The sequence below is a fragment of the Lissotriton helveticus genome, chromosome 7 (assembly GCF_964261635.1).
Source record: "Lissotriton helveticus chromosome 7, aLisHel1.1, whole genome shotgun sequence".
NCBI classification, from domain to species: Eukaryota; Metazoa; Chordata; class Amphibia; order Caudata; family Salamandridae; genus Lissotriton; species Lissotriton helveticus.
Window position 1 is genome coordinate 1,427,419,811 of NC_136068.1, and position 17,341 is coordinate 1,427,437,151.

The window sequence follows — 17,341 nt, forward strand, 5'->3', positions numbered from 1 at the left end:
CCCGGAAGAGAGGGACAGCACTGCCATCCAGGCGAGGAGGACTGTCACAAACCAGAAAGCAAGTGAGAGGAGACATGCAAAACATGCTGGGCTGCAGGAAGGAGACACCGTGGTGGTCCACGATCGGCACCCAGGTTGGAAATTCTGAACCCCGTTTGAACCGGAAAGATGGATCGTTGAGAAGGTTCGAGGAACAATGGTGACAGCCCGTCTCGGCCAACAAACTGTCACCCGCAATGTGTCCTGTTTCAAAAGAGTGGGGACGCCGGACGGTGTCCTCAGGGACATTGATGAAACCATTGATGCCGGCTCAGGCGGTCTGGATGATGTAAGAACCGGAGACCAAAACTCATTGCCTCTCCAGAACCAGGACCAGCCACGAGAAAACAGACGACAACTTGTCAGGCCCCAAAGTGAGACATCTGGGCATACCTCTTCCGCCAGAGATGAAGAAACAGCCCCGGCTGGGGCTGTTGGATCTCCTGTACGGCAACACCACAGATATCACCTGCGGCCCAATCCTGGGCCCAGCCAAAGACTCCGAGACTTTGTGTGCACTTCCCCGTAGCCAGGTGTGCGGGCGAGTTGTAGCATGAACTAAATTGAAGGAGGGATGTAGAGAGCCACCCGGCCTCTAAACAACATTGTAGCAACATACATACATGCACGCCTTCACCCTCGGGACGGGCACGCCCCGAGGTATATAATAAAAGCGCGGTAGACCGCTGGGGGTCTTTCCGGCGTACCTTATGTCCTGTGTCTGTGTCCAGTCATTGTGCTGAGAATATACTGCGCGAGGCCCGGACCCCGCGCACTACAGCCCCCAACCTGGATTGGACCCTGGGCCCCTGGTGACCCGGAAGTGATTGAGTCACTTCCGGGTCACGAGGGAACAAAGGCCAGGCCGGTTAGATCCGGCCTGGCAGATGAGGGGTTAAAAGACCGTGGAGCGTGAGAGTCTGCCTCTTTGACTCCTGCACGCCACGGCCTACCCTGCCAGCCTCTACGAGGCTGTAATTCTTTTTCTGCAGACCTGCTAGGGGGCTGTAATTTTTTAAGTTGCCTCTCTTATTTCCTTCCAGGTCAATAACATCGTTGCGATGGTGTAGCGACGTCGGTGGACGAATCAGTGGAAGTGAGGTGGAAGGATCAGCGTGGTGAACACGGTAGCTGGACACGAGGCAAATCAGCTGGCGGAGCACGTTTGGGCCGACACGTCTGCAGGAGCAGTTCGACGAAGTATCCCTGTGGGAGAGACTCTTGTTTTCTCTCCTCTGCAGGGCAATTGGCACTGCTGTCTTGGGGTTCGGTGGATCGAAGAGGTCGGTAAAGGAGTTCCTGGCGTGCCATGGGAGACTTGAGCTGGAGGTGGTTTGCCACGGTCTCCAGGCTTGCCCATCGGAGTTTCGGCCACCATCGGAATCGGGGGATTTCGTGTTCGCAGGGTGATCGCCCTGCTCTGCACCGAAGGAGGAGTGTTGTGGTGCTCTTGGTGTCACTATTGAACGGAGTAAAGAGGGATTGTCTCAGTGTGCGCATGGCTCTGCATGGCAGCTCTGCAGAGTGACAGTGAGATTTATTGAGCTTTGAGCATCGAGGCGTACTTCTGGGCTGGGGCGGTGACCCTGTCTGGGCCTTCCAGGGATAGTTTGTGTGTGTCTCCTTACCATGAAGAAAGCCCAAGCAGTTCCCTCTTCGTGGAATTATCCCATACCGTCTTCTTTCATGCTGCATTTCGCCCTAATAACGCTTAATGAGGTTAAACATGCCTATTGCTTGTCGCATGTTATGTTTCACTGTTAGGTAATTTAATAAATTAGCACGATGCTATTAGTTACTTGTTTCACGCTGCTGTGTTATAATGACTGCTTTCAGACAACCTCATGCGTGTGGCTGCTCGCTTGGCTGGGCAGCCATACAACAACTGCAGACATGGCCCGCGTTAATATTGCTAGGTACCTCAGGGCAGCTCGGAGCGCATTAGGATCATGTCGAGTTTAAATCACATGCTTCCATAAAATACTAGACATGCCTTGGGATGTGACACGGGGTTCTCTGCACTTCAATACGATTTTCGGCCTAACAAAAATATGGACTATGTCTCCAGAAACTTTACAGCATTCATCGAATAATGATTGATACTGCTGAAAATGGAATGAAAAAATGCAGAAAAACACGTACCGTCTGCACTGCGCCACTAGCTACATAAAAAAGAAGTAATTAGAGTGCACGTGCTTGCTATCATTGGCAGCATTGGCGTCAGTTGGGGTGTGGCGGCACTTTTGAGGGTGGATATCCTCTCCGCATGTTAAGCTTGTTGAAAATGGCGGAGGAAGTCTGCCGCTATGCATAAGGTGGCGTGGCACTGGCACTGGATGCTGCAGCTTGCAGCTAGAGAGACATCCGTTAAATGACCGATGACTGGAAATGTGAGGTAGTAATCATGTGATATTGTGTAGTTTAAAGAAACTTACTGGTATGGATACTTGGGAGACATGTGCACAGAGTATTAACCGGAGTACCAATAAGTTGGGTAACAATAAGCATTGGTTATTCAGTGCCAAGATGCCCTTGCGTGAATGTGTGCTTTAAAAAAAGGCACATTATAAACAGTAAAAGCACCCACTCTGCCAAGACTGTGGACTACCTTTATTTTCGAAGCTGAATGAGTTGCCCCCATTGATATGATTACCGGCGGGCGGTGTCTGTGGTGAGTGGGGCTGGTTTTTTAACGCGGAACTTCCTCAGAGCACAGCGAATAGTCCAAAGGAAACGTCTCTAAGGGAGGAGGCGAGGGTAAGGTGTTATACTTTCTGTCACCCGATTCTGGTTTAAAAAGGAACTAGTGTTACACTAAGGGCTTTCCTGGGAAAGGAGGCAGCGCTGTGTTCCCACACGTTGGAAAAGGGGCGAGCCCTACCTTGCTGCACGGGGAGTGCAAACCTTCACAAATCACTTTTTTCTTTTCCTACACCCAACCAAAGCATTGTGTTTCAGGTTGAGGGAAGTTTCTCCACACAGCAAGACATTGTTCTTTAAGATCGATCTCTCCCAAGATTGAAACCTATGTCGAATTGTTATCAGCGCTATGCGCTCTCAATAAGTTGAGGAGATTTTCTAGGCACAGTGGCACTTGAATTGTTCCTGTACAGATTAATCTTTAGTGGGATGTTTTCCTGTGTGCCATGGCATTATTCTGAAAAAATTGAGCATTGAACTACCAAGCGTGCTGCAAAACTAGCTGCAGGAAAGAGAGCCAGGTGTTCATATTTGCTGGTTGTGGAATTGGCTGTGTGGGGGTTTTGTTTTTTAACTATACACATGATATAAAAACGCTTTTAGCTTCAGCATTATTTAAGTGTTACTAAAGTGCTATTACGCTCAAATCTGCGCTCCAGGTAAAGGCTTTTGGGATTCTGCTTTGAGTTTGACCAAACGTTTGTAGCATCAGCATTTCCTTAGGTAACCTGGATGCCCTATTATGCTCAACATGGCACTCCAGGTCCATTCTTTAATTAGTGGGGGCGCGCACACATTTGGTGTACACCTGCAGGGGAGCCAGGGACATGGTATGCAGGGAAAAGATTAGCCCGTTCTATGATAGAATGGTGGATAGCATCCCCATCTCATTGGTACAGAGTAAGGCTAGCCATGGGCATTTCACTTAGTGTACAGTTTCTCAGGTGGATCCAAGATGGGAGATGACACTGGTACTTCACTCACAATGGTTTCATTGAACAAGTCATATCCATAACCAATAACTCAGGTGAGGTTGGGCAAGTCAGATAACCTCTTGCATTGGTGTATGGAGGGATCCCCATGTAGTCTGACTGGTGCTTTACTAAGCACTTTCACGGTAAGCCTAATGTCAATGTTTTGCGAGGCATGCGACTGGTGCAATGCTAAGTTTTCTCAGTCGAGAGTCTGAGGGTAATCTGAAGGTAATGCAACAGGTACTAGGCTAGGAGCTCACATTGAAAGCCTGATTTCATTCGGCCCCCAAGTGTTGCAAGCACAAGGTAACCCATCATGTCTGACTTTTGCCTTGATTAGGATGAAGCCTTAGGAAATTTCGTGTGGGTTTAGATGCATTTATTATGCACAGGACTTGACAAATGCCAATAGACCGGTTTGGCAAGGTAATGTGCATTTAGAGCATGGCATCAGCATTCCTTACATAACCATAAGTGCAGGGGGGCTGCTGTTGCTCCCCACTCTATACCCGGTGCCCTCCCTAAGTAACTAGGAATGCAATAATATATTCCACTGTATTGTTCCATTCATTAATTAAGGGGGGCACTAGGTTATTCAGCTTCTAACAGAGGACAGGGCTACGCCACCTGGTTCTAATAGCCACATTTAGCCGGCGGGTGACACTTCCTACATTTAGTTTAACCACTGGGAAACCCTTATCTGTATTCCATGCAATTCCAGACGCAGTGATAGGATTAGATCCCTCATTGTGGTACTCTGATTTAAAATCTCAGGGACGATGTTGGGAAGAGAAATAGCGGACATGGGTTTACCAGTTGATTGCTAATTAATTTACAGCACCAGGCAGTCACCCAACAAAGTTCTTACTGGACAAAACGTCCCAACAATGTTCTGACTGGACTAAACAGCACATGATAGGGTAACTGGCGCTATGGTAAGCACTCATCAATGCATATCCCTGTGGGATATTATGGCGGGGGCCAGGTGTCTGAGGGTTGACCTAGCGGATTTACTGATAAATCTCTGGGAACTACACGTATGTGTGTCAGGGCCAGTAGGCTAAATGCTGCTAGTGGGCTCGCACCACCGGTTTGTTCCACCCGCAGGGGGAACCATGTAATTAGGGCAGACCTACACTACAGGGTCTACACACGCAATTGCTGAATTGCCAGGTTGGCCAAAACCTTCTTCTTTACATATGTTACCTCTAAGGTAGGCTCCAGGATTTCATATGGGGCCAAATTACTTAATGGGGGAGTTAGGATAGTTATTGCATTGTTTGGAGGTCAGGCTCACTTGGCACGATTCGCTGTGAGGATTCTCTCAAGTATACCCTCAACGCTTATGGCGTCACAGTACATTTCAGACCTTCTTGTTTCACCCTCAAGGGTATTCATGGGAATGGGCACAATCATGAAGAGAGCTTGTGCGCTTGTACCATGGATGTCCGTGTGGCATCGCAAGGTACCATCGCACCCATGTACAGGCATAATGGGGCATTAGTTGCCAAAAGTTCTGTCACGCTGTATCTCTGCACGCAGGCACCTGCACACCTATACGTGTGGGTTCACGCAATTTGTTACGTCCTTGGGCCTCTACAACTAGGCAGGTTATTCAAAGCCAAGTCGTATTGGGCCAAATCCTCCTGGGGCTGGTGCACTCTGGGTGCCTATGTTGTCAAACAGACTGGATTCGTGTCCAGTATCACGGAGGATTGAGGCATCCTGGTGGCATCATACAGTACCGGCACAGAAGTAGCGCTGACTGGCGAATTGTGATTGGTCATCTACAGACAAACAGGCACTAATCATTTGTTTGTTTTTTCACACATGTATGATTGGATCCATGGCGGATACCCGGGAAGTGCTCCACACCGCAACAATTGCAAGAAGCGGACAGCCAAGGGGACTGTTAGATGCGGAACTTGAGTGGCAAGTGACGGCATCAAGGTGATGGGCGATCAATCAAGGGCTGAAGTTGTCCACAACGGGGGGATGAAACCGTCGCAGAGAATCTTCTTGCCTAGTTAGTGGTATCTAGAGCTAACGCATGACCTGCAGTGAGTTGGCTAGTTTCGTGAATTTCTTAAAGACAGGGCATGACCTTTCAGTGTAGGAGGGTAGGGGTGGCCGGATAGTCGGTCAACTGCGCTGGCCTGTGGCGGTAAGGCCATGATTGGGGAGAAGTTAATTTAAGGTCCTTAAGGGGCGGCGCCATTCTCGAAATTACGGAAATGCGCTGTATATCCCGGGATGCAGGCCCAGCACCTGGCCAAATTGCAACGTTTGCAAAACTCTGCAGCCAGGCTGATACTAGATATCCCTAGATCAGAACATATATCCCACCACCTGGATACCCTACATTGTCTAACATACCAGGCACTCCAGGGCTCTGGAATACTGTTCCTTAGATCACGTCTCAAGCCATATATCCCTAAAAGAGATCTACGTTCCAGTCAGGCAAAATTTATACAGATCCCTCGCTTCAAACAAGCAAGGTGGGGAGGTAGAAGCTTCCTACTGCATGCAGCCAAGGACTGGAATCGGCTCCCACTTGCTATCAAAAACAGCACCTCCCTGTTGTCCTTTGGGAAATCTGTAAAAACGTGGCTGTTCGTATCATGCTAAATCATGCCTCCCCTCACTGCACTAGTCATACGTTTCTATAGCGCTAAGACGCCCATGGGCATATGTGCGATTTACAAAACCACAAATCAAATCAAATCAAGTCATCACACTCAGTCACCACGACGAGCAGCCAGTAATACAGGACAGTACACCGCCACGAGGTGTGTGTGGTGTGGTGATGAAGGACTGCAGACAGTACGCACCTCACTAACGACGAAATGGCCAATCACTGTTCACATAAGCCACAGTGATTGGCCATACCTTGCGGCAGTGCCACTGCCCACGCGTGGCACCCAATGCTTTGTTTTCCTGCAGGCTGCGCGGTGTCTCAGCCAATCCAGAGAAGCTGCATTAGCAGCGCCTGGATTGACTAGAGCACGGATAGGGCTCGCCCATAGGAGACTGGGGGCTGCTGCATGAATAAACCCTCGGCCTCTCGGGTCCCCCTCCCTCGCTCTCCTACTCAGTATAGTAGTGGCTGGCTGACAGTGTGCATGTTAGGGCTGGTCATAAAAATGACCAGCCCAAACTCGAACATGCGCACTACGCGCTGCTGACAGTGACAGTCTGACTGTCATTCAAATCATAGAGTGCTACTGCAGCCCTGCCCCCAGCCCCACCCCCACCCCCTTCATCAGCCGATTGCCTTGGGCGTGTCCCTCTACTCAACCTGACTTACAGCGTCAGCATCTGTACGTGAGCGCAAGAGAATTCAATTATTACGGATCTGAATTGCATCATTGCTTGCACCGCACGTCTGCACGAACTTCTAGTGGTGCAATGCCCCAGCACCCCAATGGACGCACCGCCCCTGCTTGGTTGTGAAATACCACTCTTAACACTGCTCAAGGGAAAAATTAAATAATAATGTAATGTTGTTATCATTTTAGAGTTTCCTATTAAGTCAGTGGCAGGGATGGCCGGAGCATGGGGAGGAGTGGTTTGCACTCGGGCCGGCCAAACGGTCATGCATACTTTGCATGTGTTCCACCCAGGCTGCGTACAGCCTGGGTGGAGAATATGCCCTGGCTCCCATTCACTGGCTGAGAACCAGGGCACTGTGGATCCTATGTGCCCAGGTGCTTCCTGTTACCGGCCGGGACAGGAAGAAGGAAGATGAAGAGGACGAGGACGGAGGAGAGGCGCAGCCGGGTGTTTCAGGTAAGTACCTTTTTTTAAATTCACTCCCCATCCTCTTACCCCACCACCCCACTATCCCCGTCCGGTAGCAGCCGTTACTGACTCTTACTCTCAAAGCAAAATTGAGGACTATATGCCACAGAAACGTGCAATCAAATAAATTCTATGTTCTGAGTTCCAGATTCATGGACAGAGCACATCATTACCCCAAAACAGCCCTATGCTGAGGAAATTCCTCATATTCGTTTACACAAGCTCGTCTTTACAGGTCTTCCTAGCCATACTTCTGCAAAGCTGAGCCACAGCTTCGCAGTCACTTTATCCTTTCTTCTGTTTGACCCCAAAAGTACAGATGAGTTGGTTTATGCACGAGCACTTCAGGTTCCATATACAAATTAAGACTCAACCTGTGTCTTTTGCATTTTCATACAAGACTCACCGTGTTGCATCAAACTCCTCTTCTTTTTCCTGAATTCTACGATCGATTTCTGCCTTTATTTGGGTCAATTCCACCTGAAATCGTACAACTTTACTTTCTTCGGCCTGTAAATGGGACATAAAGAATACAATGTTTTCCATGGGTTTGGCAAAAAGTAAAATACATTCCTTTATATTCCTCTACAGCTACTTAGTCACTCTATTCCTCATGAATTCAAACCAAAAATGTACTTTATAATAATTTCAGTTGTCTCCTTGTGTTAATGTTCCATCACCCACTTCTGATTCCAATGCCCAATCATTATGACCCTTTCAAAATTCAAAGCTTATTCCTTGTAGACACCGGACGGTGCATTACATTTACTGTAGACTTTTATAAATGTATGGCTCGATTTTCACAGTGGTCTCATGCAGGCATTTGTATTTGTTTCTGAAGGAATGGCCGTCCTATAGTATGGAATTACATATTTTCTGTTGTAATATAAGTACATACACACATCTATTACATTTCAAATACAGTTTAGAGTAAATAAAAACATAACACAAGATAATTCTCTTTCAACAATGTCTTCGTCAAAACTAACAGTTACTACCTATAACATAACAACAAGGCCATCCTTTTGGCATTAACAATGCTAGTTTTTCAGTTCTAGTAGGTCTGGAAATCATAACATTTAATTTGCTAAAATACATATAAGAAGAGTGACGAAGGGGACACGCTGTTATCACAGGGACCCGGTTTGAAGTAACCATGGCAAACGCGTATCCTGATAAAGTGCTTATTTTGCCCTAAAAGCAGCTAGCATATTCACAGGTGGTGTCTGCTGCCATACTCCTTTAATCTCCACAACGAATTTAAGCAAGTTAAGTGGGAACCAGCAGTCCTCCAGGAGGCATGGAGACGTCTTATCTTTAGGCTGCACCTCTGCTGACGCTGCTCTTTGGAAACAGCACTGCATGGCTCTTTGATGTTCCCTTCACAAATAGAGCCATCTTGTCTCAAAGGCATAAGAGGTTATTCCATCTCCCAGGCCTATCAGCGAGCGCTCTTTTCAAATTAAAGTAATATTGAGGACAGATTAAGCCTGAACTATTTGTGGATTATTAAAAACTGAAAAGTAATAAATCAATAATTTTGTGTTAATGCATTTCTAGTCACAGCCCATTTGCTTGTAATTATGATTGCATGCACATGTATTTGTAGGTATTCCTACCCTTACAGCGCAAACCGAACTGGGAGCACTTGTGTGCAGAAGGGTAGTTTTGCGGTAACAAAATGACAATGGGAGCAAGTCGTTGCGGGTGGGCTCTCTTCACTGCATGCTGGCGAAGGGGACTGGGGAAGCCACGCGGGACTGTCAGACATGGTGTTTCTTGAAGAGACGAGATGTCAGTCTGGAGAAGCAGGTCTGATTTGTGCTGGAATTTTATTGGTGAAAAGGAAGAAGCTGTTTTTGTACTTTTTTAGACCTTTAAAAGGATAGGATGCTACATGTCACACGATTTTCAGGGTGGACAGGCGGAAGTGTGAGAATGCTAGTGGTGATCCCACCTCCTAGTCTTTACAGGCCCAAAACTCTTGGAAGTGTTGTAAAGTCTGCTTCTGGGAGGCAAGACTAGCTGCTGAGGAGATTAAACAGTGGATATATGATGGGTGAGTACATTTCTTGCACTGTGTTGTAAAGATTTCTTCCGATGATGAACCTGAGTGACATTGCAATCTCTCCGGAGTAGTTGATTAGCCCATCATGGCCCGTGCTTGGTTGATGCTGCTGAAGAACCTGGCATTGGCAGGGGCCAGTTTCAGACAGTTCCCAGAGATCTATGCTGGATATGGGTAGAACAACTTGCACCAGTCTTTTAGTCGACAGTTACGGCTGCAGTTGGCTTTTAATGTCTTTATTGACCTAGAATAATTCTAGAAAATTCACGTGTAGACTGACGATGACGTGATGTACAATGTATACAATTGGGTTACTGTGGTGTTTGTGCATCATTTCTCAGTGCACTTACTTTATATAAAGATGTTAGAATCTTACTTTGTACTTGTCAATGTATTCCATGTAATACTTGTTTAGAATGTTTGGGTCAGGCATTGGAATTGCTTCACAGGCAGTTGGAGCTACCACCTTGAGCCCTCTATACCTGTATACCTCTGTATCCTGTTGACTGCAATAAATCTAATCAAAGATTGAAGGCTCTTAGTCCATTCGTTGCTGTACAACTTTATTGAAGAGAGCACACTTCAATTTTGGCGACAAGCTTGGGATGAGAATGTTTTATTTTTAAAAAGACTTCCTACACTACTACTTCGAGAAGGTACTGTAATTTTCTATATTATTCCTGAGGGCTTTCGTTGCTGTACAACTTTATTGAAGAGAGCACACTTCAGTTACTTCATGTGACTGATACCTACTGGGATCAGGAGGGGTTCAACTGGACAAATGAATGCCCATAAGAGAGGCCAAAGCCCCTAGTGTGTATACTGGGTGGCTTTAGTTTTATAAATAAACTGCAAAGATTTTTAACTGAGTCAGTACTGCTTGGATTAAAAACCTCAGTATTACTATAGCTCAACAATGAGCACTCATGACTTCTGAAAGATTGTGAAGTTGCAAATGTCTTAAACATGCTTAGCTTCCTCTTCTCCAGAAATACTACATTAAGAACAAAGTAGCATGGTAATTAAGAGGTTCAGGATTATTCTCCTTGAACCAAAGGATATCTGGTGTGAATTGGCATAATAAGTTCAGATCTATGGCTGAACAGGGTGCTTAATCAATTTAAAGTGTAGTAGGAATAGAAGGCAAGGGGTATTTTAACACCATTTTATATATCTTACTACCGGTCTACCATTGTCTACCCAATAAAAAGTTTGAAGAGAAGAAAATGAAGATGTTGGTTGAGACTAAGGCCCTAATTACCAGTACGGCGGTCCCAAGACTGCCATACCTGCGGTGGTGGTTCGATCGCAGCCTCCTTGGCAGTTGGACCGCCTGATTATGAGGTTGGCTGTCAGACCAACACAAGCCTGATGCAAGACAGCGGCTACAGCCAGGATGCTGGCTTCTGACAGGGTGACGTTGAGGAAAGTGGTGATCAATGGCAGCTGTGCTGATGCCGGCATGGCTGTGCTGATCACGACCTGCCTTTCTGCCAACCTTTTCATGGTGGGAACCCTGCCATGAAAAGGTTGGGAGAAAGACATGGAAGGGGCCCCCAACAGGACCCCAGTGGGAAATTGCCCATTGGGGGATGTGCATGTAGGCACATGTTATGCCCCCCCTCTGCTTGCACTGTCGTGCACACTCTGTGTGCAATGCACGAAATGGTGCATGGTACACAGTGCACCGGCATGCAATTGGTGCTGCCAGGTTGGCGGAATATGCTCCAGGGTCTTTCTATGAGTTGAAGCATGCTGCCATCATAGCACCGTTGACACAACACCGCCAGCCAGGTGGTGTACTCATAATACGGTGGTCGGGATGTCACCAGCTTGGTGGCGTTCTCCCGACTGCCACAATGGTGGCCCAGCAGTCGTCAGGATCGTCACGATTGCCTACCAGTTGGAAAAGGCCTATAATATGGTGGAGGTGCCTTGCAGGCACCGCAATCCATATAATGATGTGGGCGGTGTTATGCCTTTCCATGGCAGAGACTCCGCCATAGAAAGGCATGCAGGATTTGCTTTGGGGGCCCGTTGTGGGCCCCCGGGGTGTGTTCGGGGGTGGCAGGCTGCACTTGGGGGTTACCCATGGTACCCCCCTACATTGGCATACACAAGGAGGCAGGCACCTCGCAGTGTCTGTCATGTTGTGCATGCCAATGCACGCCATGCCTCTTCTGCATTGTGGCGGGTGCTGCTCACAGCACCGCCCACCACAATGTTGAATATGCTGGATGCGACCGCCAGGGTGGCGGTTACATCCTAATTAGCAGTGCGGGACCGCCACACCACTGGTAGCTGGTCCCAGCACTGCTAGGTTGGTGGGCGGACTTCAGTCCGCCCGCCATCCTAATGGACCCCTTTGACTTCAGCATTATGAGCTATAGAGCATCGTAAATTTGTAATTGAGAAACTGAACTCATGGACTGATTCATGTTTTGGTCATATAGATACTCCATCATAATGGCATTAGAATACCTATACTGCCAAGATAACGGTCCACCTAGGCAAATTTAGATGCGGTGGACCTAGGGTTTAATCATGACAGAGACAACTCTGTCTCCACCATGATTAACCCCTCCGATGACCCGGAAGACTAAGGGCTGTTGGAGGTAGACCTCTAAATTTGCCCATCTAATTTAGATGGTAAATTAGAGGTCAGTTTTCTCTCCCCATCACTGCCAGGAACACCCTGGCAGTAAGGGGCTGTGAAAACTGCTAAATGTTCCCCTTGCCATGGCAGAGGGCTCCCGTGATGACGGGAGTATTTTCTTTTTCATTTTCAAAAAGAAAATCCTGCTTTGCTGTGTATTTAAAAAAAACAGTTTGTGCAGGGCTTGGTCATGTTGACAGAACCCCGCACCAAACTGTAAACAGCATTGGTAGGAACTGCCGTGATGGCAGTTCCTGCCAATGCTTTAGAATGACTGCCACTTTGACTGTGATACCTACATTTGTCTTGCAGCACCTCCGTAAGGGCAACAGATTAATTTACTCCATCTCCTTGATGGAGAAATGGGCCACCTAACTAGATATAAAACGGCCCGTTTGTGTCTTAAGCAACTGAGTTATGTGAAAGATGTCTTGATGCCATCAACTGGGTGAGCTGTACACCTGTTTATGATGATGCACACATATACTGCATTGGTTCTCCCCAAAAACAGTGTATTAATGGCAAAACAATGTCAAAAACATTTTATAGAAGCACTTGTAACCACAACTATTACTGCCCGAGTGAGAATACACAATAGGTGTATTTACCAAGTTTTAATTGTTGTGTTTGCATCACAAAATTGATGCAAATCTTTTTTTACTAATTTACTTTCCAGCTCTGGAAAATCACTCAAAAGTAGTGCAAAGCAGCACACAGCCCTGCTTTGCATTACTCGGCGCCAAGGGAGCATACAATGGGTGGTGAATGGGCATTCTCATGCAACCGCCCAAGGTTTCCGCTGCTAAGCCCTACTTACTTAGAAAAGTAGACAGACTTTAGTGTGAGAAAAAAGTGCCAATTTCAAATAGGCGCTAGGAAGGAGAAATGTTTTCATTCCGCCTTTCTTTTCCAACTTTGTTAATCAGCATACTCCTGTCAGCCTCCATTTTGTCATTAACCATTTATTTGTGGTGACCAGCACCAAGTGGACCAGTCAGCAAAACAGATTGAGACATCTGTGTTTTCTGTTGTGAGTCACATGTGCCTTTGGGCTTGCACACCGTTTGTCTACTCATAACGCTAAACTAGGAGGCCAGTGTGCTGCCATTCCAGTAAATACAGAAACCCACTCTTAAACAGTGTTACTTAATTTTGCAGATAACACAGCTACTGCTGTTGACTTGCTACTATGATATTCTTAGTTCGATACTGTACTTTCTGTCGGGTGAGATTGGCTTGGTGGACTAATGGTTCCATTGCAGGAATCTGATGGATCCACGACAAACATGAGAATCATTGTTTTGATATTAATAGATATCTGACATTCTGAAACTATGGAGTTGTAAATATTGGGATACAGAAATATCGAAAAAATATATAGTGATGCAGAATTATCGTTGTCAAGAACATTTATTATTATTCAGGTAAGTAATATCGATGTCAAGAATATCATTATTGTTATTATTGTTTTCAATATTATAGTTGCAAACAATATTGTTTTTTTAATTATCTCAATGTGTTTAAGTTCCTATATTAATTGTATGTGTTATTATTGTTTGTATAATTGTTAATAATATTTTTAAATCTAGTTTGCAATGTTAAGTGATTTATAATTTCAATTTACTTGGTAATAGTAATTTATAGTGTAGGAGGTTGCTAAGTTTGTAGGAGCATAGGGTTGTTAATTGAGTAACAATTCATTCTTAATTTATTAATAATTATTTCTTTGATTATTATGTCATTGTGTAATAAATATATTTTTCTTGTTATATGGTGTGCAGGTTGTTGGGTTTGTACGGGTATAGGGTGGGAAGTTAATTAAGTGGTAATTAAATTAGTAAATATTTAATTGATTATTAATTATGTACATTGTAAAATGATTATATTTTTAGTTATATAGTACGTGCAGACTGCCGGGGGTAGGGGTATAGAGTGCTAAGTTAATTTTGTGATAATTAAGAATGCATTATTAATGTATTAATTATTTTATTGATTAATACTTATGTAATTTGTGTATTAATTCTATTTTGTAGTTATATATTAGGTGTGGGCTGCCAGGTTTGTAGTTGCATAGAGTGGGAAGTTATTAAAATAATAATTAATTAGCAATTATTATTAATTTAATAAGTATTTAATTGATTAATAATCATCTAAATTGTGCAATGACTTTATGTATCATTTATATTTTAGGTGTGAGCTGTTGGGTTTCTAGGGATATATAAGGTAAAAGTAATAATATCAATTATGTATTTATTAATAATTTTTGATTTGATAATTAATTATGTACATGATGTAATATTGATTAGTTGTATTTATATTTTAGTTGCGGGGTGTGAAGTGTGTTGGCATACAGAGTGGGATGTTAATCAAATAATAATTAACAAATATGTATTCAATCTTATTTATTAATTATGTAAATTGTTTTATATGTATACATTTTAAGTGTTGGCTGCTACGTTTGTGTGGGTGTGGGTACAGTGTGGGAACTGAATTAAGTAATGGATAACAAACATGTTTTTTATTAGCCATTAATTATTCATTTGTTTAGTAATTGTTTTACACATATATATTTTTGGTAATGAATACTGTTCAAATTAAGAGATTTATATTTGTTTTAAATGAATAAGGTTATTCAAATATGTAATGTGTTTGAAGTGAAGTACTTTACCTATTATTGCACGGACTGGGGTGGGAATAGTAAATGTAACCCCTTCGAAGGCCCATGCTTTCCGTACTGTTGAACAGCCTGGAATGTTAATAGTAAATCGAAATCCAAAATATATATATGCTTTTCACAGTAGTACATTTTAAAAAATAACCCAATGTAATATGATGCAAAATATATAGTTTTCATAATAGTGTTGCATAATATATATGTATATATAAAGATACACACGTTTGTGTGTGTTTCCATAAGTATACATTTCTATATATTATTAATAGTATTTACATTTATTTAACTTGCAATATACTAATGTTATATATTGAAATATTTAAGGTTTACTATTTTAAAATATCTATCTATCTATATATATTTATATAGAGATAGATTGATAGATAGATGGATAGAAATATTCACTGAAAAATCCAAAGGTTACAGAGACGTTATAGTCAGGCTCAGGTTTCACTCATACAAAACCAGAGAAACTCAGCAGTTATAGTTAGCTGAGCTAACTATAACTCGCACCCCACAATGCACTGCTTATGACCTCACATATTACATCACTCATGACATGGTAAGTGACGTCACTGAGGACATCACTGATGACATCTCAAAAGACACCACTGATGACTACATCCATAGAATCTCTGAAGCAACCTCTTACACCCAATATAACCTTTCATATAATCACTCCAACTTCCAAACTACCATTCTCAAAACCATTGACAAACCCATACCAGTGTGGGGCTCACTAGAGGTAACAGGAGCCCCTGTTGGCGGCTGAGTACCCTCATCAGCCAAGGGGACTACATCCCCCAACCAGCAGCGCGCCAGGTGGTGCGTTTGCAGAGTGGTGGAGAAAGGGGTCGAGCCTCCGACGATTTGCTGGCTTTTTCTTTTTTCTTTTTTTTAAGAAGGGGGGTCATGTGGCCCCCATTCCCTGGATCATTTTGGGCCCCAGGGACCCCATCCCCTGGGGCCTCCCCCTTTAAATTATTTTTAATTAATATAAAAAGGGAGGGAGCCGCACGCCCCCCCCTCCCAGGCCGATTGCAGCCCAAGAGTCCCCATCCCCTGGGGTCTGGCCTTTTCTTTTTGTAATTGAAAGGGAGGGGGGCAGGGCGTCCCCCCTCCTGGGCTATTTCGGCACTGGGGACTGCATCCCACTGGGCCTGTCCCTCTCTTTTATTTTTGTAAATAAGGGAGGGGGATGGGCCTGTTTTGGCCCCCGGCACTTCACCCCTGGTGCCCGGCCTGTAGTGTGGTGCCCTGGTCTCACCCACGGGCACCCACTTTTGCAATGTTTGGGAATGCGAGGAGCCTCACGGCCCCAAGGTCCCTTCCAGTTCCCCATATCCTGTGGGAGCCAGCACTGCTTTAAGACCCTGGGAGGTTCTCAAAGCAATGACTGTTTCCCTGCTCGTTTGACGCTGGGCAGGGAACAGACATGCTCTGATTTCAGCAAGAGCATTTTTGCTCTCACTTACTGAAAGCAGAGAGTTTGCTTTGGCTTGCCAAGCCATAGCAAACTGTAGCGTTCCGGGGGTAGGCACCCTGTAACATTGATGGAGCCGGCCCAGCGGAGTGGCAGTCTCCAGGGCCATAAACGGCTCCAGGAGGTTGGTTGCGTGGCCCCCCTTCCCCAAGGCTGGGGGGTCACAAGGCCCCTGATATTATTGTAACTAACTCCGGGGAGGTGCAGTCCCCCCATGATTATTGTAACTAGCCCCAGGGAAGTGGCAGTCCTCAATGCAGTGGGGGTGCGAGCCCCCCCCATTTTTGGAAATAGCCAATCATATATATATATAACCTAATGGCGGTTCTAACTTTAACTACCTACTGGAGACCAAAGTTTTTATAGGAAAAGCAATTTCTTTTTTGCCAATAACTTTGGTACTGCTTGACGAATCCCCACACATTTTTCAAGCAACTTTCCCTTTTTTGGTGCAGCTGCTGTATTGGATGTTTTGGGGTGATCTGTCAAGTGGGGACGAGAAAAAGTGGGGGGCCCTGAATGCATTTTTCCCATTGTAAGTCTCTAGTCCCCAGTAGGCCAGTAGGTATTTAATGTTAGGCCCAAATTAGTAGTATTCAGTACAAAAAATAGAAAATTACAGTTTTTGTAATATGTGTACATATGTATATATATATATATTCACTGAAAAAAACATAGGTTTCACACACGTTATAGTTAGTAATTAGCATTTAAAAAACCTAAGAAATTCACAGATAAAAAAAATAGGTTTCACACATGTTATAGTTAGCTGGACATTTCACTCATACAAAACCATTGAAATTCCCTCGTTATAGTTAGTTCAGCTAACTATAACTTGCGCGCCCGCAATGCACTGCTGATGATGTCACATATTACATCACTGTTGGAAAACGAGGCAGAATCTGTGAGGCCTGCACAAATAACATGACTACATTTGTCCTTCTCC

The 17,341-nt window shown here is 44.8% G+C and overlaps 1 protein-coding gene across 4 annotated transcripts in view; it reads right to left on the minus strand.

Annotated features, from left to right (window-relative positions):
- Window positions 1–17,341, minus strand: part of MYH16 (myosin heavy chain 16) — a 1,068,458-nt gene that overhangs the window by 99,000 nt on the left and 952,117 nt on the right. For all 4 annotated transcript variants that reach the window (XM_078654769.1, XM_078654768.1, XM_078654770.1 and 1 more), the window contains one exon: window positions 7,921–8,024. In XM_078654769.1, the coding sequence (XP_078510895.1) occupies window positions 7,921–8,024 (104 nt within the window). The remainder of the gene's footprint in view (window positions 1–7,920; window positions 8,025–17,341) is intronic.